Below are 22,377 nucleotides of genomic sequence, written 5' to 3' on the forward strand. Positions count from 1 at the left end.
TACAGAAGGGAACTTTGTGGTCTGCAGGTTTTACAGGATGCATCATGCCCTTATGATCCCGGAACTCAGATATATCATTTTGGTGATTTTTGATCGTATGATCTTGAATTACATATAAATTACAAGTGTAATCGTATGTTATGTTTCAGGTCCAGAACAAACTCCAACAAACTCCAAAATGTGTCTTATACAACCAGGCTTTAGCTATTGTGATCCAACAAAGAAAATGACTCAAGTTGCACACTGCATATCAGTATGGGTGTGTCACAGGTTGAGGTTTTAGATTCATTTAATGTGACCTGATTAAAGTATTGGAAAAGGCACCAAAATAAAACAATGAATCAATAAATGACATGAATTTACTTGTGAAATGAAGCCAAACAGACACTGATATCTTAGTTGAGTTGGTTTAAAATATACATATACACAAAAGTGAAATCATATTTTAACCTTTGGACTTGTAAACTCAGACAGCAAGATAAACATGGCCAGATTTGCATATTACTGTCGCCATGTTAAAAATTGAGCTGCTGGTCCCGCATCAACCCCTGTTCATCCAGCTCTGTGTAATAAGTACAGCTGTGCTCAATGCTAGTAGACCTGAACTCTGATCCTCTGTTAAAGTCTAACTTCTGTTGACAGAAAGCAGGAACTTATGGCTTCAGAAAACCCTCTAAGTGACTCTCTGTGTCAACTTAATCTGCTAATGAAATGGGATGAATAAAAAAAAAAAGCTGAACATATGTGTTCTTGTTAACTCAGGAAGTGGTTTGAGCAAGCAGTTTGATGTTCCTTTAAAAATGACAGCGCTGACAGTTTCAGTTCAGGTCATACTTTTATTTACATAAAAAATCATGTTAAAATTAAATCACTATAAGTAAAAGACAAAAAAATAATACCAGAGGTATGTTATTCAGTTCAACGTGATCTTTCTGTGTAACAGGCTGTTTGCAAATGTCTGGCAGGAGGAGTGTTCAGGCTTCTGGATACACTGAAGGATCATCAGGGTCCTGTGGACAAATAGGATTTCTGTTACTCCAGGGTGGGGTGCTTTTTATTATGCCATAAACAACATCTGGATGAATTTATCTCTTTAAAAAAAAATATATATATATATATACACAAGATGTCACTTACTGGTCGTTGTCTGTGCAGGTCCAGCGGAAACCTCTGGACTGGAGGATTTGGATCAAGTCTACAATGGATCCTTGTCTACATGATTCTCTGTAAAAGAGGGAAAATGAGAACCTTTATTTCAGATGTGTGGATATGTACCACTTTCTGTATATACAGTAAGGTGTGGGCTTCATTGATTAAGAAATCATTCAACAATGTTTTATAAATCATTTATAAAGAGAAACTTTTAGGTTGCCAGGTAGTGAAAATCCCTCTAGTTAGTGCCTAGCCTTTTTGTGTCTACTTTAATTAGCCATGAAGTCTGTAGTTATAAATGCTAATAAGTTGCTAATAAATTGATTTTTTTCCTTAAAGCTGGAGTGAGGGGGTTTTGTCTTCCCCTTTTGGTAGTGAGAGTAATAACAAAAACACATGCTTATGTTATAGCCTCCACTGTAGCCTACTTTGTTGCTACTGTTGTGGCTGTTTAATGGGGGATAAATAGTTTTGAGTATCACAAAAGCCTCGCAAAATGACTTGATCTGATAAGATTTGGTAAATCTATAAGAGACACACAACTTTATTTTATCCCCATTTGATTAGCAGAATCATTTCTGCCATGTTTTCTACAACCATTCCAACACTGAAAATGCCACAAAAAAAATCTCAATTGATTTCAGTTACAATGACTGAATTAATCTTGCTTTTCTTGTTTTGTGTTATTAATGATGAATGCAAAAATATATGCTGTAATCCAATCATTTGAATAAGGAGTGAGAGTTGCAATGTTGGGCAAAATTTACTTTTCATAAAATGAAAATGAAATCTCAGCCACTGACAACAGGTCTGACAAGATTTCAGGTTGGACAACATTTTAAGCGTTGTCTGAATGACTTACATACTGAGGGTTGGTTCGGCAAGATAGAACATCACAATTCATCTGTGTTCTTTTGGAGGTGCTGCTTTTCACAACCATGCAACCCAAAAGTTGTATTAATGCTTATCTTTAAGACATTAGTAAATGGCACAATTTTATGTGATAGTTTACTTTGTGTTCTGGGAAGAAATTCCAATATTTTCATGTTCAATTCAAAGTATGTTACTGTTCTTATACTCACATAAAGGGTCCCTCTAGATTTGTAACCACCTTTATGTTGACATAATTCACCCTTTTTGGATTCAGATAGTCCAGTTCAACGCTTCCAAACATGCTGTAAGAGACAAAAGAAGATTATATTACAAATGCATTTCGCAAAAAACAAACACAAGCACCAAAATACTTGCTTTATTCCTTTTCCTTTTTTACCTTTTCTTATTGAAGGCATTATCAATAGACCCATTCAGTAATACAGTGATGTTGCCACATGCCGTCTCCGCAAACTAACAAATGGATGAAGAAAGTCACATGAGACCAATATTCCAGAGCTGGTTTTGGTACGGTATGTTGCATATAAATGAAGAACACAAGTGTCTGTATGCTGGAGAATTGTGCTGACACATATTCTGCAGTTTAAACAATAAACTCACATTTTGTGAGGCTTGCCTCCACAAAGAATAAACTGGATGATTTCTGCACGTCGACCACTCCGGACAAGAGCTGAAATCAAAACCTGTGTGTCAAAATTCACATCCGTCAGTTAAAAGAAGCTCTTACTTAGATTCAATTCAAATTAAGGATGAGTGAATAGTATGAAAAACATGTTACGGTGATTGTTTTGATGCTGGCATGCAAAGAGCAGCAGTTGGTAGCTTCATCACTCTGCATTACTTTTACTACTAAAACATTTGGTAGCACAGCTGCAGCTGCCTGAGTGATGATGTTTCATTTGAATCCAGGTGCTACATTGCTTAATGCTAAAAATACATGAATAAAAGCTAAATGTGTTGCACTTTTTGTTGTTGATGGGATGATTATGAAAATTGGGACATTATTTTAAATAAAAACAACTGAAACATGCATTAACTGAACTGTTGGCCACTTTGGGGCACCAGAAACAAACTGTAAATACGACACTTTCAAACTCATTAGCAAACAGTTGCTTATTTACACATCGAGCAGCTACGGAACTGTTACTGGAGTTATTACATTAATGCATGAAATAGTTCAGTGTGGCATGAAAAGGAGTAGCTTTTGAATACTTAAAGTTCATCTAACCCTTGCTCATTACACAATTCACAGTTCCCCAAATGTTAAGATGTTGGCTCTACTTTCAAGAAAAACACATGCTGTACATTAAAGAGAAATTTGATTCCTAGAAAGCCTTTAAAATTCAGTTTATCATACAGTCATTTACGTGGTTCCCAACATGACAGTCAGCACCCAAGTTCCAAGATTAATCTGAGGAGTTCTAAGAAACCTACGTCGACAGGAATTAAAAAACTGCAACATAATTCTATACTCTTTTTTTCCTTATGAAATGTCTCAAGGAGAAACTTGTGCAACTTCTGATGGACGCACTGCTTTATTTTACTGTAACGAGTCAAAAGTAAAAGAGATTGGAAATCACTGAGGTTACTGCTGTCCTGCCTTTTTCAGGGGAATTTATTTACAGATATTATATTTGAGTTTTAAGTTACTGTGATTGTCTCCATAATATCGACCTAAGTCCTCCTTTTGGCCACACCAGATGAGGTCGTTGAACATATATCCAACCAGTGTGTCCTCCAGTGTCCAGAAGTGAGGTACAACAGCCGCATAGCTGTGCATCAGTGTCCTGGTTTTACTCCAGAAGAGGAACTAAACAGAAGTGAAGGACAAAAAGGAAAATATAAAGCAGCTTGACTCAATGGTTTTTCTATCTTTGACATTTTGGAGGTAAAATCCCAGTCTTGCTCACCCTATCACAAACCCAGGTTTGTGGTATTACTTGAAACATGTGATGATAATCCTCCACCGTCACATTACAAGAAGACTGACGGACAACCGCCTCCTCAAACTGTCTCCAAATCTCCTCACAGTCATACCTACACATGCAAATAGGATACATATACCAATGTAGTTTCCCAAACTTTGTATGATGCATTGTCATTATGTTGAAAGTCACTGGTAAGTATCAAACTGTGTGCCTACATTGAAATTACAACTCAAATTTGGGTTTCAAGGCTTAAACAAGTCTGAAATCCCTGAAAGGTAATCAAATTTAGGAAAAGTGTAATTCAGTACGACAGCTCTGAGCTTACAGGTAACAAATGATCTTTTAAGCACTATGGACAAATGCTCAATCCTCATATTTTTGGATTTGTCTGCACCCTTTGACACAGTTGAGCACAGCATACTAACTGATAGACTCTGGCACTGGGTTGGCATATCTAGGACAGCCTAGAAGTGGTTTAGTGGTTTCCTATTTATCAAACAGAAGATGTTTTGTTTCTGTTGGTGACAGTATTTAGAGTTGTGAGAAAAACAGTGAGGACAAGGATGGACCATTCCTCTTCTCACTGTATATACGTCCACTTCATTAAACCATTCGCAGACATGACATCTCATCCCTCTTTTTCGCAGATGACACCCCGCTGTTAAGAACAGTGAAGCCTGACAATCGCACTAGCATTTACACGTTAAGAAACTGTTTAGTAGATACAAAAGCGTTGCAAAGTTGCCTCTATTTCCCTGTTGAACTGACGCAAGATTGTTCATACATACTCACAGACGGCTATCCGTTCTCTAGCCTTTGTTGCTAAGGTTGTCTCATGTGCTGTTTGCGTGATCTACTCTCATATTTCAGATTGGCTTTGGGCTCGAACATGAACGGACGTGTTTGAGTCGAAGAAATACTATTACTATTGTTTGTTTATGTAGCATCCAGAGCTGGTAGATGTCTGTTAAGGGCTCATCAGAAGAGGGGACATAAAGAAACAGGGGCTAAAACTGAGTGTTTAAGAAAGAGGCTGAACTGATGGGCTGGATAAAAAGCCAGTATAACATAAACATGGAGGTTTTTTGTAACTGCACCCCATGCAAAGATATTCCAGTATAATCCCAGAATAAAAATAAATATCCGGACATGTGAATGATACGCCAACTTTAAGTCTTCTGCCAGAAACCTCGGAGTGAATTTCGACTCCGCTTCACCTTTGAAATACTTATCAGCAAAGTAATCCAGGTTTGCTTTTACCATTTTAGGGACATTTGCCAGAATTAATTCAGTTTTGCATCATACAGACTTTCATTTCCTCATGAGTGGATTGCTGCAATGACCTCTTAACTGGTATAAAACCAGAACTCACTTCAAAGACTACACATTGTACAAAATGCAGCAGCCAGACTTAAAAAAACAGACCATGAAAAGAGACTATATATATATTCCTTTTTTAAATGTCCATACACTGGCTGTTAGTTGGTTTTAGAAATTATTTTAAGATCCAGCTCATTACGTTTAAAGCACTTCATGGCTGGGCTTCAGATTACATCTCTTGAGTTACTCTCTTCTTGTCACCCTAAATGCAGTTTGAGGTCCTCAGACAGAAACCTCCTGGCTGTGTCTGATGCAAAGTCGAGAAGTCAAAGAGGTAAAGCTATTAAATGGGACGACCTGCTTGAGAATCTCAGACTCTGGGTATATTTTTTTTACGTCGCTTCTAAAAACTCACTTTTAATGTAAAGCTTTCTTTTAGTCTTTATTGATTGATTTCCTTATATTTGTTCTTAATGAGTGTGTATTTGGCATTATATTATTGTTTTTGTTCCTGTTATGTCTGCCTTGTGAAGGTTTTGATAAGTGCTATATCAGTAAACTTTCTTATTATTAAGTGATAAGATGTTCTTCACTAAATTCAATGCCATTTCAAAATGTAAACACCAACAGGAAAATGGAGGGTAGTGCATCAAATTACTGGAATTTAATCTATGAAGGCCTCATATTTGTTTCCTTTTACTTTATCATACATGGGCAGCCTGTACTGAACTGTAATGAAACTACATATAAAATGACATACAACCTCTTTTGAAAAGTTAACAGAAATAAATCAAGTCATGCAAAACAAAAACTAGAATTTCCCATGAAACAAAATGTATTTGCATAATAGGAAGCAGAGATCAGTTCATGCCCCCGTTAAACAGTAACCACATCTGTATCAGTTTCTCAGTTCTACCGAAGCTAAACACATTAAAAAACAAGCGTTACTGCTCCTCATGTGGGCTTTAACACTGCCCTGAATGCTGTACATACTGTATTATATCAAGCAAAACATTCCCCAGCTTTAGGCTTTGGGAAGATATCAAGTATTTCAGGTCTTGCAGCTTTATTTATCAGGGCTACAGTCAAAGTCTTTTGTTTGTAGTCATCATATCTGTAAAATGAGTCCCATTCTAGTCCAAGTCATGTGACTACAGTCCACAAAAAAAGAGACATAACAGATCGGAGATATTATAAGTGATTGTACAGTGCGTTACCTTAAACTGGGGTTAACTAGAGTCATGTAACTATAACACCTCCCGACCACAATGTGTTTAATGTTGGGGGTTGTCCCGAGCTGGGCTCTCAGTTGACTGGGGCAGAGCAGAAACATAACGAACCCTTTGAAATAGACACAAAGATAGAAAGAAAGAACGCGTTATCTATCACATTTGGGAGGGGCACATCAAAAGAAAATAAGCACAGAAGGAAGAAAAGAATGAAAACATAGGAAAAAAGAAAAAAAAGTGTGGGCATGATAGGAGTAATTACTTACATATTGTCATGCTGACCAGTACAAAGGACACAGATGTTTTAGGGTTGGTCATGATCGTGAGATGGGGACCCCGGACCTCCTCATTGCTCCACAGAAAAGATGTGTGTTTGTGCATGCTTTAATAAAGCAAACAACATTTGTTTTTTTATGAGTTTCGGTTGTGACTCCAGGCCAGCAGGTATTTGCCTGTGAGCACAAAAAGGTGTTTGCTGCAATGTGATTGACTGAAATCAAATTATCACGTGGCATGTACATAACTTTTTCCCACGTTAGTCTTTTTCTAAGAACTTTTTGACATTGACAAAGCCCTGCAGGAGATTAAACTGATGATGTTGGCTGACATTGAAACAACAATAAAAGTCATACCATTTTAAGTAGTTGGTTCTCAAAGATATGCATCATTTTAACATTACTGCCAATGACAGATTACAGCAGCGAAGACACATGCTGTACAAATGCCCAGTTTTGTAATACAGTGAGAAAACATGTAAGTAAATGCTCACCATTTTCCAGACTGGAGGCAAAATTGCAAGAAATGGCTCCATGGGTGTGACATTCAATGCTTAGTTCAGGTCAAAATTCTCCCCAAATTGAGTCTGGTTGTTGTGTGGTGTGACGCGTATCGTCCTCTCAGGGGTAATGCTCGACATGCCTGATAGGCCGGTCTTCGTAGGTCGACAAGATGTTTTTTTCCCAGCCCCCTGTTGCAGAGAGTAGATCCACATGACTCCCATTAGGGTGCCATTAAGAGTCTTCCAATACAGAGTGTGCGCTGTTCTCTGGGAAGTGGTGCCATGGGCTAAAGGACAAAATATTTTTGTTTTTGTTACTGGACACACTGTATTATGTCATGAACTCATTTAATGGGGTATAAACCAACCTGAAGTACTGTGGTGAAAATGTTTGTGTAACACTTTCCAGTCTCTTTGTTTAGTTTCTTGGCGGTGGCACCCAGTTGAAGTTTGATTGACATTTGTCGGTGCTAAGATTATTTAAACATCATCGTGTAGCTTATTGATTTCTTATACTACCAGCATAAAACTATACTAGTATACTGTATACACTTAATGTGTTGTATTGTGTAGTATATTCATGTCTGTTTGTTCTTTGATGTTATCTTCCCGTTTTTAAAAGTGCAACCGTAGTAGGAAGTACAGTAGGACCAACCACTACTTCTTGGATCATGCACTAATATGACACAGTTCTGCTATAATAGAGTACATTTCCCACGCTATGTAAAATCTATGCTGGTTTCAACCACGGGACCCAGCCAAACTTGCTCTTCAAACTGTGTTATGCTGTGAATCATGCAGGTTTATTTTTTTATTTAGTTTTTTGTGCACCAAACGTGTAGAATTATCTTCAAGATTGACACTCTAACTCTAACCCTGGACAATTCAAGACCATGATCTCAAATCACTACACCTCAGTGTGCAATTGTTTTCAGTATAGTCCTCTTTTGATCTATTTAACTCTGCATATTGTCTTTTTAACCGTGCATGTTGACATCATTGCAATGATTTTTGAAGCTTAAATAAAGGTTTGAATGTATGCATGAACTTTGGTTTTTGATACTTAAGAGCATTTTACTGCTAATAATTTTATACCTTCACTTCTTCCACCACTCCACATATAGACAGAGACATATAATACAGATGTATCCATTCATTTATCAGTGAGGTAACATGAAACCTCACTCTATTGCCAGCTGCTGGCATTCATTTTGTGTGAAATGGCCAGAGGTAGAAACTTTAACTGGCAAAACATACAAGAGCACATGGAAAAAATTAATTTCTGATCGTCAATAAAAGGGAGTTTAAACACCTTCTTTTGACCTGGTTTACTTTCTTTCATGTATATTTTGGTTCCTTCCATGAAACTGAAACTTAACCCATTTTCTTCCCCTGTGTCAGATAGCAGATTGCAGTTTATTGTTTATTTTTGTGTGAACTTATGCAAGGAGTAATTCATCTACTTTGCACATAATAAAAACTACAGTGAGTGTCCTGAGAGAGAAACTTTCTAGTGATTCATTTGCCAAGAACTGAGGAAATGACGCATTTCATCATCAAAGACTTGCGTGTTCAAAATATCACCAGTTTGCAAAAAGTGGGCAGGGCTGGTGACGACAAGACATATTTGTAAGTGATGGCCGTGAGGGGGGCACATCCTGCATTTGTTGTTTATTACAAATTATTTTATTAATGTATCCCACTGTATGTACAAAATCACTGGTTTTTAAATATGTGATATCCACTTGAAGATGGTACAAGAGCCAAGAGAGACTCTCCAGAGCCATCAAATGTACAAAATATTACTCTCATAACACACTGTGGTGATTGGATTATTGTGATTTTCATTATATTGCCTGCACAAAATGCAAAAAACATTATTTTATATGGAGGAATTAGATGTATGCCTAACACATTTGCAAGACCACATCATTAAGAGCTTAAAGGACATTATGATTTTTGAATTCCTGCCACCTCTCCGTGAGATAAAGGCCATCTGAGGTGAAATCTGTAAGACAGCATATAGATGAGACTGTCCTCTCGTGTATTTAAAGTTAATTGCATTCGTAGCTGTTTGAGCAAGAGGGCAGAGAGCCAGTCCCCACAGGGCTGCTTGAGCTTATTGGCTAAAAAGAAAAAAAAGAATTCTCTTAGATTAAGTAGCTGAACCGAGCCAAAAAGAATGTCGGACAAAGCCTAAATCTTACTGAGACCTTTAAAAAAGAGCTCAAGAAAGCAGATTTGAAGCACTCTTTTCACACACATTCTCCACTGAGGAAATGACAAACTGAATAATTTCCCTATAATGTACGCCATGTGTTTTACTTGGAAGTAGAGCTAAAATTAGAGGAAGTTTACAGCATGTATTTAACAAAGGGAAAATTAATTTTTAATCATTTAAAAAGCTACTTCCTTTTGTGCCACACACTTTTTCATGCCTGCTAAAACTATAGTTTCAAAAGGTAGTTTCAAAAGGTAAATTCCAAATGCGCCAATCCAAGTAAAAAAATAGACAGTATTGTGTGAAAATCATTCCAGTGACACTGTGAATCGCTCCATTCACTAATTCACAATAGCAAAGAGGAAAAGTCAAGCATTTAGTATATTTATACAGCGCTAAATACTGTTCAGTCATAAGGTCAAACATGACAGGAAAGAAGATGTGAAAATGGAAAAGCAGGTTGGATCACATTAAGAAAAGCATCTGTTATACCTGATGAAGCTGTCACAAGTCATTTTTATGCAGACACACTCTACTGATTGCCCAAGGGACCACAGTTTATTCTCAACACTCTTTCCCTCTGTGTCTTAATTTCCCCCTGTCATTGAGGATGGTGTTATTTTGCAATGTGGGGCTCTCTCATCATTTCGGGGCTTTTTATTTGTCGTGTTCTCCCAGGAGACAGAGTAGTCTAACAGTTGGTATAGGAAGGCAGCAAATTCAACTTTGAGGTAGAGAGAAACCAATACTGTAAGTGGACATAAGGGGACAACAGATGCAAATCAGCTTATAGCTATTTCTGGTACAATATATTTATTGTGCATTGCCCTTCCTTAAATAAACAAATAATAAAGACATTTATCACTATCAATTTAGTAATCTTGTAGGTAGTGTAATCTGTATCAAACTGAAGAGGCATAAGCATTGCACTGTGCTACACTGTGCTCTGACCTCTTCAATAATGAAAGAATTGACAACTTAAAAGTATTTCATGAGTCCCTAATGCTTTTAATAATAGCTACAACAACAACAACAACAACAAGTGCCTATCACAAGTTACCCAAGCCCATTGTAAGGACTCCTAAAAGTGCATAATAATTCAGGAAATGCAGAAAAAAAGGACTTTTAGCCTACTGCCTGCCAAGATACTGTATCTGTGTCATGTTGTATGTTACAGAACATGCAGACAACAGTTTTGCTGCTACTGCTGCCACCTTCTGGACAGAAGTGGGTTTGTAGCCCTATATGTATTATTATGGTTATGTGACCACAGGCTTGATGGTTAAAGTCCTGTATCTCAGCTATTTATGACTTTCAGGTGACTGTATAAAGAGGCTGTGTGAATGTGTTTTGAGCTCTGTGGATGAGAAGCACTGACTCACTGCCTTGTGATCCAGTTATCCAGTTTTATTGTGTTTGTTTTTCCTCTGCGTGAAGTACTTAGGATCGTTGGAAACGATTACCGGTTCATATTAGAAACTCCACCAGTTGGAAATCATTTATGAAATTAACCATCCTCTTCTTGCTGGATCAATTAAGTAATGTTGCATCATAACCGCTCCCACTATCATATTCTATGTGTCAGTAAATTGTCACCTTTCTGGAAACACTTGTAACACCTTAGATTTTTTTATACTTTTTGTTTAGCTTTTGTATGTATTTGTCTACATTTCTTTACTCTTAAGTTTTTATGTTGTATGTCTTACCATAGGAGGGCCACCTGACGAGCCCATATGGGTTTTATTGGCTCCTTCTGCACATTTCTCTTTTCTTTTCCTAATCTAAAAACAAATCTGTATTATTTTTCTTGGATTAGGTATTTTTTTGTCTTTATGTGCAAAAATTAAACCTAACCATAGTTTTAGCACAAATGCCAAATCATTTGCTCGTTTTCAGTTTCTCAAATGTGATAATTTGATGCTTTTCTGTGTCATATGTTATGATGGTAACCTGAATTTCTGTGGGTTTTTTTGAGTGTTAATTAACCAAACAAGGCAAACAAATCTGAAGACATCACCACAGGCTCTAAGGCACAAGCCATACTGATGTGTTAAATCATATTATCTTCCTGTAAATGTGCATAGTTACTTGAATAATCAGGTTTTCCTGTTTTCTATGTGGGAAATAATTGTGTGTCCACTTTGGAAACAAGCAGGAAACTTTTTAATGTGTAAAGAGCTGCAAAGATTAGCGTATTAATCAATAGAAAACTAATCAGCAAATATTTCTGACAAAATAATCACAGTTTTAGACATAGTTTCAGCACAAATGCCAAAACATTTGCTAGTTGCAGCTTCTCAAATGTCATCATTTGATGCTTTTCTGTGTCATACATGATGTTAAATTGAATATCTTTGTATTTGTTTGGAGTGTTCATCAAGCAAAAAAGGCCAACACATATGAAGACGTCACCTTGGGCTCAATTATCACATGCATGTTTCACTATTTTCTGATATAAAGCTGATTAATCGATTATTAGAGGGAAATAAAAGGCAGTTGCAGCCTTAAAAAATGCATGAATGTGACACATAGGCTGTCAGATTTGCACCTACAGATTTATAAGCATCATTTTTATGAGTGAGCATTAAATCAAAGAGGGTATAAAAACTTACATTTAACGAAATCATCCATCCTCACTTTGCTTTTCTGTGCAAAAGTTGTCCTGTCACAGCGCCTTCCTGTAAAAAGAAGTGACAGCATTCCAACCAATCAGAGCGGCGGATTCACACCCGGTGGCATCGAGTGACCAATGAGAGAGCGAGATTCCCGTTTAGTCCCACCCACCCGCTGGTCAACATTGAGAAGTCAGTCAGTGTGTGTGCGGAGGCGTGGTTGAGTTAGCATTTAGCTCATTCATATCGTCTCAGGAGCTCTCTGTAAGGTAAATTAAGGGTTAATACGAAGCTGTCTGACAGAACAGGTCATTTTAGGTTTGTAGCCATAGCTGTCATTAAGCTCAGTGCTCTTTTATGTGTCATTTCCATCTTAAAAGCTGCTTAGCATTAGCTTTTGCAGGTTTAAAAGTAGCATCCGGCTTCCGCAGCGTTATCTAAACATTTTTTCTCGCTTTTCTAATTATGTAACCTAGTTTTTCCAGCCTCAAGCTCATCAGCTGTTGTGTCTGTGACTGCTGCTTTAACAGGGTGCTATTGTGCATATCTTATATCCTTCTTACAGGTGTCTATAATCAGTATTTTGTGAGTATTTCCGCTCCTAAATCATATCAACATGAGTGATCCGTGGCAGGAGTGCATGGACCACTGTGTGGAGGTCACCAAACGGGCTGGAGAGGTGAGCAATTAAAACAATAATCACCTTTTTTTTTCTTAGTTGAGAAGCTGCACAATATTAGCTAATGCATGGTTTTTCCATGCACTTTTGTCTATAATACAGAAACTAGTCATGATACAGTGATAAAAGTCAAGTCCACAACATGTTTTTTAGTTTTATTTGTTTAACTTTTATATAAACAAGAAATCTCTAAAGATACAGTATCTCTGTTGAGATCCTGACCAAAATGGCACCATAGAAGTCTCCTGAATCAATCATTTTTTTTATTTATATGGCACAACAATAGTCATCTCAAGGCACTTTTCACATAGAGCAGGTATAGTCTGTACTCTTTAATTTAATTTAAAGAGACCAAACATTCCCACATGAGCAAGCACTTGGTGACAGCAGAAAGGAAAAACTTCCCATAAACGGGAAGAAACCTCAAGCAGAACCGGGCTGTGTGAACTTTTGACCGGTTGGGGTTGAGAGAGAATGAGAGAGGGAGAAAGTAGAAAGAAAGAGGAGAGAGATAGAGAGAACAAGTGTCAGCATAAAGAAAATTAATAAAAATAAGGAGAGAATAAAAAAAATAAAAAACAAGTCAAGAATTGAGACCAGTGCACACAAGAGAAAATAAGGATGATTAAAATGTTTAGAAAAGTTAAATAAAATGAAAAAATAAGTACAATAAATGAATGAGAGAATAAGAAAAAGCGTTTATTAAAAGTTAAAGAGTAAAACATATTTTCCCTTTAAATCTGTGCAACAACAAACATCAAACTCATTAAATCTCTTCAGATACAGTTTCTCTGTTGAGATCCTGACCTAAGTGGCACCATAGAAGTCACATTTACAGTAAAGACATATACTGTAGCACTTTAAAATAGGGCAGAGAGAGGTTGAATGTCTGGTATGAAAGCAGTGTTTATATGACGTTTGTCTAGTATTATTCCAGGTTGAGGGTGTGTAGTGTGAAATCATAATGATCTGGTCTTATGAAGCTGTTTGAAGCAAGAGAAAGCTTTAAATTAGTTATAAAGATTTTTAAAAATGTATTTCCACCGATGTCCATCCAGTTAATACGAATGAATTTCAGTGATTTAACATTAAAAATGAAAGAAACAGATGCATACATGGGTCTACAAAGGGAAAGTATTTCTTAAAACAAAAGGAAAAATACAAATTTAGAAGTTAGTTTCTTTACAAGATTATCATTATGAGTGTGGAAAGTTAATTCGTAAAGATACTTTTTATAATTCAAGTGTATTTATTTGTCATTCCAACCAGCAGAAGGAAATTGTTTTTCTTGGGACCAAAGTGCAAGAGAAAGTAGAATATATAACTAATCATACCTAAGAATAAACATACATAAGAACAATTAAAAAACAATAAGGCCGCAGCAGTTAAAAACAACTAGTGCTTAATAAAATAAAGTGCAATCAAGTGCCTGATGAAGTCATAATACATAATTAATTAAGAGGTAGCTGGTGTATAGATGTGCAGAAAGTCTTTAATTCAGTCTAATTCAGCTCCTTCAGTGGTTTTAGGAGTTGTGTTGATTATACTCCGTTCATGATTTCCGACGACATTTAACACTAAAAAACCAACAGATAAAACATGTTAACGCTTTAGAGCTTACACCCAATTATCTCTGACCTATCAGTGGCAACAATATGTTACCATAACACACAACGTACTAGGCTAATTACAGAAGCAGATGTGGTCAGTGATCCAAAAAATCCCCTCGCCGGGTTTGTCATTGTGCTCCTGCCAGATGATCCGCGAGGCGCTCAAAAAGGACATCGCCGTCATGGAGAAGAGCTCACCGGTTGACCTGGTGACCGAGACGGACCAGAAAGTGGAACAGCTCATTATATCTTCCATCAAGGAAAAGTACCCCACACACAGGTACTTTACAAGTTAATGTGGACAAGAGAGTCTCTTTCACTGTGTATATTTTTTTGGCAATGTAGATGATTATTTGCTATAATTAGTTAATCAAGCATAGTCACAGTCCTGCTCTTATCGCTTCTCCAAGAGGAGCTGCAGCCAAGAATTTAGATATATTGAGGTCATGAGTCACTGTTCACAAAAACAAACAAACAAGAGACTATCAGACACCAAAAAATGAAGACTATATGTGTATATTTTTTTAATTTGTTCAGTTAACTGGTAAATATGAAGATCAAAATACTGCTGCAAAACCTTTTGTACACCATCAGGCATCAAATAACATAGCAGGTATACAGTATAAAATGTATTTATATCATTCATTTTGCAGTTGGTGTAGTAATCATATCATTTACAAAAATAATTTCCTTTTCTTTCGTCTTTTCCCTTTGTTTGTGATTTTGAAGCTTCATAGGTGAGGAGTCGGTAGCAGCAGGCGCCCCCAGCGTTCTCACTGACAGTCCCACGTGGATCATCGACCCCATCGACGGTACCACCAACTTTGTTCACAGGTACTGCCTCTAAACTTCAGCGCTGTGTAAACCACCGAGCAGCCTACATTTGTTTTATCTTTATCGCTCTTTAACCATTTTTATCTTTTAATTAGGCTCCCCATGGAATGTCCTCTTTATCAGGGATAATTAGACAACCCCGATGAAACTGAACTGATAATAGAATCTGGCTCCTTTGAGCTTAAACCTAAGGGGAGTTCATTAAGTGAATGCTTTATATTGTGATTCTTATTCTTTTTTTTTTTTTGTACAGGTTCCCATTTGTGTCTGTATCAATTGGTTTCACGGTGAAGAAAGAGGTAGGCTTTAGTGTGTGAGATTAACATATTTTGTGATGTTTCTAATGTAATTGACACTGTAATGTCTTAATTATTAGAATAATTAACATGCTAATTGACCAATTCACCCAGCGAATGTCTGATAAATGCTCCCTTTCTCTATTTATACTGGTTATTTTTAGCCTTCCTCCCACATGAAATGCCTGTTTTTTGTTTTTCTGTGATGTGTGTTGGTCTCAGATAGAGTTTGGGATTGTCTACAGCTGTATTGAGGACAAGATGTACACAGCACGGAAAGGGAAAGGAGCATTTTGCAATGGAGTCCCTATCAAGGTGTCTGGACAGGAAGGTGAATATTTATCATCACGTCAAGCTTTAGAGTTGCAGTCATTTAAAAATTCCACCAGGTGGAGGCAACATCACAGTGAGATTTTATAGCTGTTGAACATTAAACACGGTGAGCTGTCTTCTAGTGAGTTTTTTAATTATTTGTTTCTGTCTTAGATATCAGCAAATCTTTAGTACTGACAGAAATGGGCTTCAAACAGGATCCTGAGAAGTTCAAAACAATGTTGGCCAACATCAAAACCATCCTCTCCATCCCCGTTCATGGGTAAAATATGCACTTACACACACACTTTCACAAACCATCTGGAGGACAAAAGTGTATCACGTGCAGGCGGATGCAAAGCAAACATCCCAATTTTTCATTTCCATCCCCAGTATCCGCTCCCCAGGCAGCGCAGCTGTCAACTTGTGTCTGGTAGCGTGCGGGTCGGCCGACGCCTACTATCACATGGGCATCCACTGCTGGGACATGGCTGGAGGGGCGGTGATTGTCACTGAAGCTGGAGGGGTTATCATGGATATTTCAGGTGAGTCACCGAGACGACGGCAGCTCTTCAAAGACCACATCTGCTTCACTTTTTTCGAAGGCTGCTGAGTCACTCGATGAAATGAAGGAAGCAGACAGCAGCAGCAGCAGCAGCGTGGTTGATTTGTCAAAGGGAAAAACAGTCGGATTGCTTTTGGAGATTACAGAACAAAGCAGTGGGAATATGCTGCCGTTCTTTCCAGCGCAAAAACACAACAGACGTTATTCATGTTTATGAATTATTTATTGTTAATAATTCCTGTTGTTATTGGCTTTTATCCTTCATCTGTTCACAAATGCAAATTAAACGCAGGCAAGAGATGAGAAGCGCACTGTTTGAGAAATTTGCTCTTAAATTTGGGCAACGCCACCAATGTTAAACCTGCACAGTTCTCAATGGCATGGTTGTTACTGTAAAAAAACATCGAGGCCATGTGAGGTGAACGAACAAAATCTGTTTCAAAAATGAGAACAGGACAATAATCTTGCAAATTCATAATCCAATCCATCTGCTTTTATACTGAATTATATAACTTTTTTCCCCCTCCCTATAGTGACCTGCTTAGTATAATCTTTCTTATATACACAAGCATCTCCAAATTAAGGGATTCTGCTTGTTTAATAAATTGGGCAGCCACACTGAACCAGATTTATGGAGGAGAAAATTTCCACTGGCACATACTGTTCACTCACTGAGCACTTTATTAGGAACACCTGTGCAGTCTGATTTAATCCAACACGACAGTTCTGCCATAAATTCTACTTTAACGGGAGCTTATACACTTTGAGTTTTTGTTGCCATTGTCATTTATGTTAATGGGGTGAGCAAAATATTAGGAACATTTTTTAATATAATGCACCCCAGTACATAACCCCTCACTACGGCCTCAATAATAAACATAAAGTAGAATCATAACCTTTCTGACGATGTTAACAAAACGTCAAAATGTATAAAAGTAGAATTTATGGCAGCGCTGTTGTATTGGGATGCATTTAATTGCACAGGTGTACCTACAACAATGCTTGTGCTCAACTGTTGCTATAGTGACTAGTAGCACTGTTTTATTCTGTCTCTGATAAGCAATAACTTTAATTTTATGAAGAAAAAAAGTCTTTGGTGTAGGTACTCTAAATAATATATTTCAGTTAATGACTTTGGAGCACAGCAATAACAGGGAGGTGAAACAACTTTCTAAAAGTCACGAGATGCTTCGTTATCTTTGCTGTGGTTTAACTGTGGGTTTTAAAACAAATAAATCTTAAGCAAACAGTATGCACTTATCCCAATTAACCAATCTAATACTATAAATTGAGAAAGTTTCTTCTATCAGGAAACTAGAAAACTTGTACCCAGTGTCTAATAGTCAACAAAATATTTGCATAATACCAGCAGCAGCAGCAGACTACATTTAGGGTCATTAGCTGGTTTATTCAGGTACTGTAACATCCACAGACAACATTAGCATAACATAACTAGCTAGTTTCTTTTTCTATCCTCTTTATTTTTTCTTCTTTTTTAACATTGCTCTACGCTCCTTTTAGGCCCCTTTAATGTGAAGCACTTTGAGCTGCATTGCTGTATGGTTATTATTATCAGGGATGGGAGAGGAATGTAACAGGTTACAGATTACTAGTTACCTTATTTAAAATGTAACTAAGTAATGTAACTATTTTAATTTCTTAAAGTAATGTAATTTATTTCATTTGATTACTTTTATAATTTTCTAACCAAGTGTTCCCATTAAGCACCAAAATCTAAGTTCAGGTGTTTTTCATGCATACTGACATGATTTATAAGGGAGATCATTTCTTATAAAGCAACATTTATCTCTCATTTGAAAATGTATTTATTAGTTCATGTAGATTTTGGAATATAAAATATAGATATTTGATGAAATGTCAAAAGTCTGGCATGGGCTTAATTGGTACTGTGACTCCATTTAAGCCCATGTGTGCTCCAAATAAGGTCAAAGTCATGATTTATTTACTAAATATAAAAAAAATATTGATTTCCAAGAATTAAAAACAGCAATATATGTATTCAGTAACTTGTAAAAATATTTAAAAAATAAGGAAAAAACCCTCCTGAGTAAAATCTTAAAGGTCTGACTTCAGATGTAACCCCCCTCTGTAATCATCAACAGTTACATTTATTTTCTAATTAAATTACGTAATGCCGTTACTTGGAGTTACTCCCCAACACTGATAATGATTATAATTATTATTATAACTAAGCAACAATTCTCAAGTCTATGAATATTAGTATGTGCAACATGGAAATATGTCACTCAACTTCACTTCAGTACTACTTCTTTTCTCCTTCATCCAGGTGGACCGTTTGATCTGATGTCTCGGAGGCTGATCGTGGCCAGCAGCAGAGTAATAGCTGAACGCATTGCGAAGGAGATAACAGAGTTTAACGTTGGCAGGGACGACACAGAGGGCTAGTAACTTTCCACAGTCTCTTCTGCCTACTTAAGTTATCCACACACACACACACACACCCAACTCTTTTGTATTCAACAAGTCAGGATTTTGTCTTTGCCTTAAGAACCAAAATGATAAACTTACCTCTGAAGGACAGCTGATTGGGTTTAGCAATCAGGGTTCAAAATGAACCTTTTTTTTTGTCCACCGTCCAAAAAAGTCTAGTGAATGTTCATATTTTACCATCCACTCAGTAAATTACCATTGTGTTGGGGTTTTTGTTTGCTTGTGAACGACCATCCATCCACTTTTACTAGCATTTGGTTGGCAACTGGTGCTGGTGAGCCCTTTTAGCATTTGTATCAGTTGTCTTATACACACCTTTTGTTTTGTTATTCTTATTCTTTTCCCTTAGTCCTCCTAGTCATGATTTTAAAAAGTATATTTATATTAATATATGTGAACAATGCAGCCAAGATACAATCAAGGAACTTCACAGATACAATACCTCAATATTGCACTATTACAGTCATTTTAGAATCACAGTGTTCAGGTTTTGACCAGTTATATTGCTTTTTCCACATAGGATTTTGATGTTTTATTGTTTAGGTTATTGTATTCAATTAAATGTGTTGCTTTGGTAGATTTGTTCATGCAGTAAATTCTTGAATTTGAAAGCCATTATTAGCTTACACTATGACAATATAAGAATATGTACACCAAACGCTGCACATATAAGTACTGTAGTGTGTAACTCCACAGGTATTTGACATTGACATTGCTCTTAAAAATGTGTGCAGCTTGTGCAAAAGTTTTTTAAATATTATGTGTTTACTTGTTTGTAAGGATGTAAAGAAGGCAGAAAATAAATAGCACTGTAAATATATCCTGCTTGTTTTCAGCGTCTTCCTTAAAACACCCCAGATGGATGATTTCGTATCATCACATCAGTTCAGAGACAGGTGTCGGCGTGCATCCACATGTCGTACATAAAAATCCATTCGCTGGCAACAGAACTAAAACGGGAGTGTGGTAATATGTGCAGAAAAAACGCTGACGAGGCAACTGCAGCGTGAGGATGAAGCCAATGCACTTTAAGCACCTTTTAAAGGGCAATGCCACCAACCATCCCCTAGATACTCATGCATTATTTTAAAAGACACTTTTTTCTCCGTGTTAGTTGATATTCTGTAACATCCACGACCCTTTTTAGTTCATATTTTCATAGCAGCAACATGTTGCATTGACTAAATCTTTTAAAATAATGTTTCTAATACATTATATTAGTTGTTTTATGACTTATAAATGGCTGATCTTTATCCATATATAGGGGTCAGTGACAAATAATGGTTGGCAAGGTGAGCAATTCAAAAATATTAGATCTTCAATCTTAAAAGCAGCATCAGGTTTGTTAAAAGGTACACTGTGTATTTTGTTGGTTTTATGTCATCTGAAATGACATTTGCACCATTTTACCAAAAGTAAGACTAAATGCTCCTGAAAATGTCAAATGGTGTAACCACAAAAGAATGATAAATATTAAATATTTTGTCCACATACAGTGTATTTAAGTTGACTTATACTAATAATGTAAATGGTTCCTGATTGACATGATTCCCCAGATTAAATGTAATATTTAGAACAATATTATTCCATTACTTTTATTTAATATAAAAAGTTATAATGTAAGATCATGCCAAATTAGTTGATATGGTGTTTTATTGAGAATTTAGAATTTTTAAGCAAGTTTAATTATTTGGTATAAAGTTTTTATGGTTGCACCACTTAGACATTTTGCCATAATCCTCTAATATATTCTCTCAAAATGGATTAAAAACAAAAAGTGCAAGTTATTCATGTTTATTTTCAAATTTAAACCCAAACGTCATTGACCCATGTTACTACTGGCTTCAAATAATGAAAACCAATGGATGACGTCACACATCATCCATCTTTATATAGAGTATATTCAATTACTATGATCAAATTAGGAAGTACTGACTTTGCCCCTATGAAATACTTTTTTTTATCAATCCACAACACAAAACTGCAACTGGCACCTTAAATCTAGTGTTGCCTTGTGTTGCCTCATTCTACCATTGTACTATAAAATTCTGCTATATGTGAGCCCATATGTTCCCAAACTTTTATATTATTTACAACTGGTGTGGAGAATGAAAAGTCCCTCCAGCAAGTCTGTTAAGCACCAAAGTGGGATCCCAACAGTGGCCCGTATCAGCTATTTGTTCAGGACATAATATAAATAAATGCCCATTTTCACTTTGACCTAGAAAGTTGATAAACTGTCTTTTTTCCTTTATAATGTCTATAAAGTAAAAACATGCACAGAAAAATGTCTCTTGTGGCAAACAGAGAACCAAATAAAGAGAAAACAGGCCTCTGACACACCATAAAAACTAGAGAATAAAAAAAAAACAACATACTGACTGCTGCCGTTGTGAATTTAGTAGAGAGATAAAAGCATTCACAGCCATTACGCCATGTAAAATTCCCAGCTGCATTTCCCCTGCCCTTTCAGTCAGTGCTGGTGCCTCGTAGCAGATACTGCACATGCAGCGTGATGGACTGCCCCCTGGGTTCATGTGCTCTATGAAATAGCCCGGAGTTTTGCTCTCCACGGACTGTTCTCTATGTTTTTTGAGTTTGTGTTTGCTGATGGCTAACAAATGGTTTTAAAACACTTTGCTTGAGCAAACCCAGGTCTTATGGGTTACCCCCCTCCACCATCCACAGAAATCAATGGTCCATGTTAGTTTGCAGCAGGGGGTTCAGACGTAATCACCAGTATTGGAAAGGATTTCAGGAGTCAGCCAGCTGAAAGTCAAGACCTCCTCTGTCAGCTCCACCTTTGTATCAACAGCTGCTTAACAAATCTTGTAGAATCCTCTTCTTTTAATATTTAATATTCTTTTATATGTCTGCAGAGCCATTAAAGCCACAGCGACCATTAGCCTTTATTGTGTCATTACCCTTTACTGTGTGTCCTTGTTGCCACTGAGGAAATACGAGCAATTGTTCTCGGAAAAACTGGCGAGGTTCCTGCCACAAAAATGTAGCTACTCTACTGGAGATAATAAAGACTCTGGATCTGTAGACATTTTTTACACAATGTTACTTTAGAATTCAAGTAAAATTCATCCTTATTTTCTTTGGTTTCTGTCTCGGTTTCTTTACCACAGATTTAACACATATTTTGTTGCTCTACCTTTGGCTTGATGTGCCATTATATTGCCATCAAGCGGGTAGTTCTGGGTCTGAAAAGTGAAGCCAATGTAAAAGTACCTCAAACCTGCATTCTCTCTAGTGGCCATAAGGGGGCGACTCCACTGGCTCCAAAAAGAAGTCTGATTGTATAGAAGAGAAAATTATTCTACTTCTCACTTGATTAATTACCTCAGTAAACACCTTCCTAATGAGTTTATGGTCTCATTTGCTAGTTTCAAGTCTTCTTCAATACAACATGATGTTCATTTTCTAAATTATGTTCCCAGTTAATTCAAATTTGACGATAAAACAGGGTATA

General features: G+C 36.8%; 2 protein-coding genes across 3 annotated transcripts; one reads left to right on the top strand and one right to left on the bottom strand.

Annotated features, from left to right (window-relative positions):
* Positions 1–913: 913 nt before the first annotated feature.
* Positions 914–6,624, bottom strand: LOC134002125 (ADP-ribosyl cyclase/cyclic ADP-ribose hydrolase 1-like). The gene is made up of 8 exons (XM_062441407.1): positions 6,509–6,624; positions 3,954–4,080; positions 3,718–3,853; positions 2,644–2,726; positions 2,423–2,496; positions 2,235–2,327; positions 1,138–1,224; positions 914–1,010 (listed from the first exon to the last, which is right to left on the bottom strand). The coding sequence occupies exons 1-8, from the start codon at positions 6,622–6,624 to the stop codon at positions 914–916; spliced, it is 813 nt and encodes a 270-aa protein (XP_062297391.1).
* Positions 6,625–12,339: 5,715 nt separating this feature from the next.
* Positions 12,340–19,708, top strand: impa2 (inositol monophosphatase 2). 2 transcript variants are annotated; one of them, XM_062441385.1, is made up of 9 exons: positions 12,340–12,395; positions 12,697–12,810; positions 14,567–14,700; positions 15,150–15,254; positions 15,508–15,553; positions 15,773–15,881; positions 16,037–16,145; positions 16,256–16,407; positions 18,736–19,708. In XM_062441385.1, exons 2-9 carry the CDS (start codon positions 12,748–12,750, stop codon positions 18,852–18,854), a joined length of 837 nt encoding a protein of 278 aa, XP_062297369.1. In that variant the 5' UTR covers positions 12,340–12,395; positions 12,697–12,747; the 3' UTR covers positions 18,855–19,708. The 2 variants fall into 2 exon arrangements, with proteins under 2 accessions (XP_062297369.1, XP_062297370.1); XM_062441386.1 differs by having other exon boundaries at positions 12,345–12,400.
* Positions 19,709–22,377: the final 2,669 nt, after the last annotated feature.

This window comes from Scomber scombrus, chromosome 20, assembly GCF_963691925.1.
Source record: "Scomber scombrus chromosome 20, fScoSco1.1, whole genome shotgun sequence".
NCBI classification, from domain to species: domain Eukaryota; kingdom Metazoa; phylum Chordata; class Actinopteri; order Scombriformes; family Scombridae; genus Scomber; species Scomber scombrus.

Coding starts and splice junctions, on each gene's coding strand:
- LOC134002125 (XM_062441407.1), bottom strand. CDS start 6,624: ATGTTTCTGCTCTGCCCCAGTCAACTGAGAGCCCAGCTCGGGACAACC. Junction 2,497..2,643: donor GGAGGCAAGCCTCACAAAAT/GTGAGTTTATTG, acceptor TCCATTTGTTAG/TTTGCGGAGACGGCATGTGG. Junction 1,011..1,137: donor ACCTGCACAGACAACGACCA/GTAAGTGACATC, acceptor ATTTGTCCACAG/GACCCTGATGATCCTTCAGT.
- impa2 (XM_062441385.1), top strand. CDS start 12,748: ATGAGTGATCCGTGGCAGGAGTGCATGGACCACTGTGTGGAGGTCACC. Junction 15,882..16,036: donor CAAGGTGTCTGGACAGGAAG/GTGAATATTTAT, acceptor TTTCTGTCTTAG/ATATCAGCAAATCTTTAGTA. Junction 16,408..18,735: donor GGTTATCATGGATATTTCAG/GTGAGTCACCGA, acceptor TCCTTCATCCAG/GTGGACCGTTTGATCTGATG.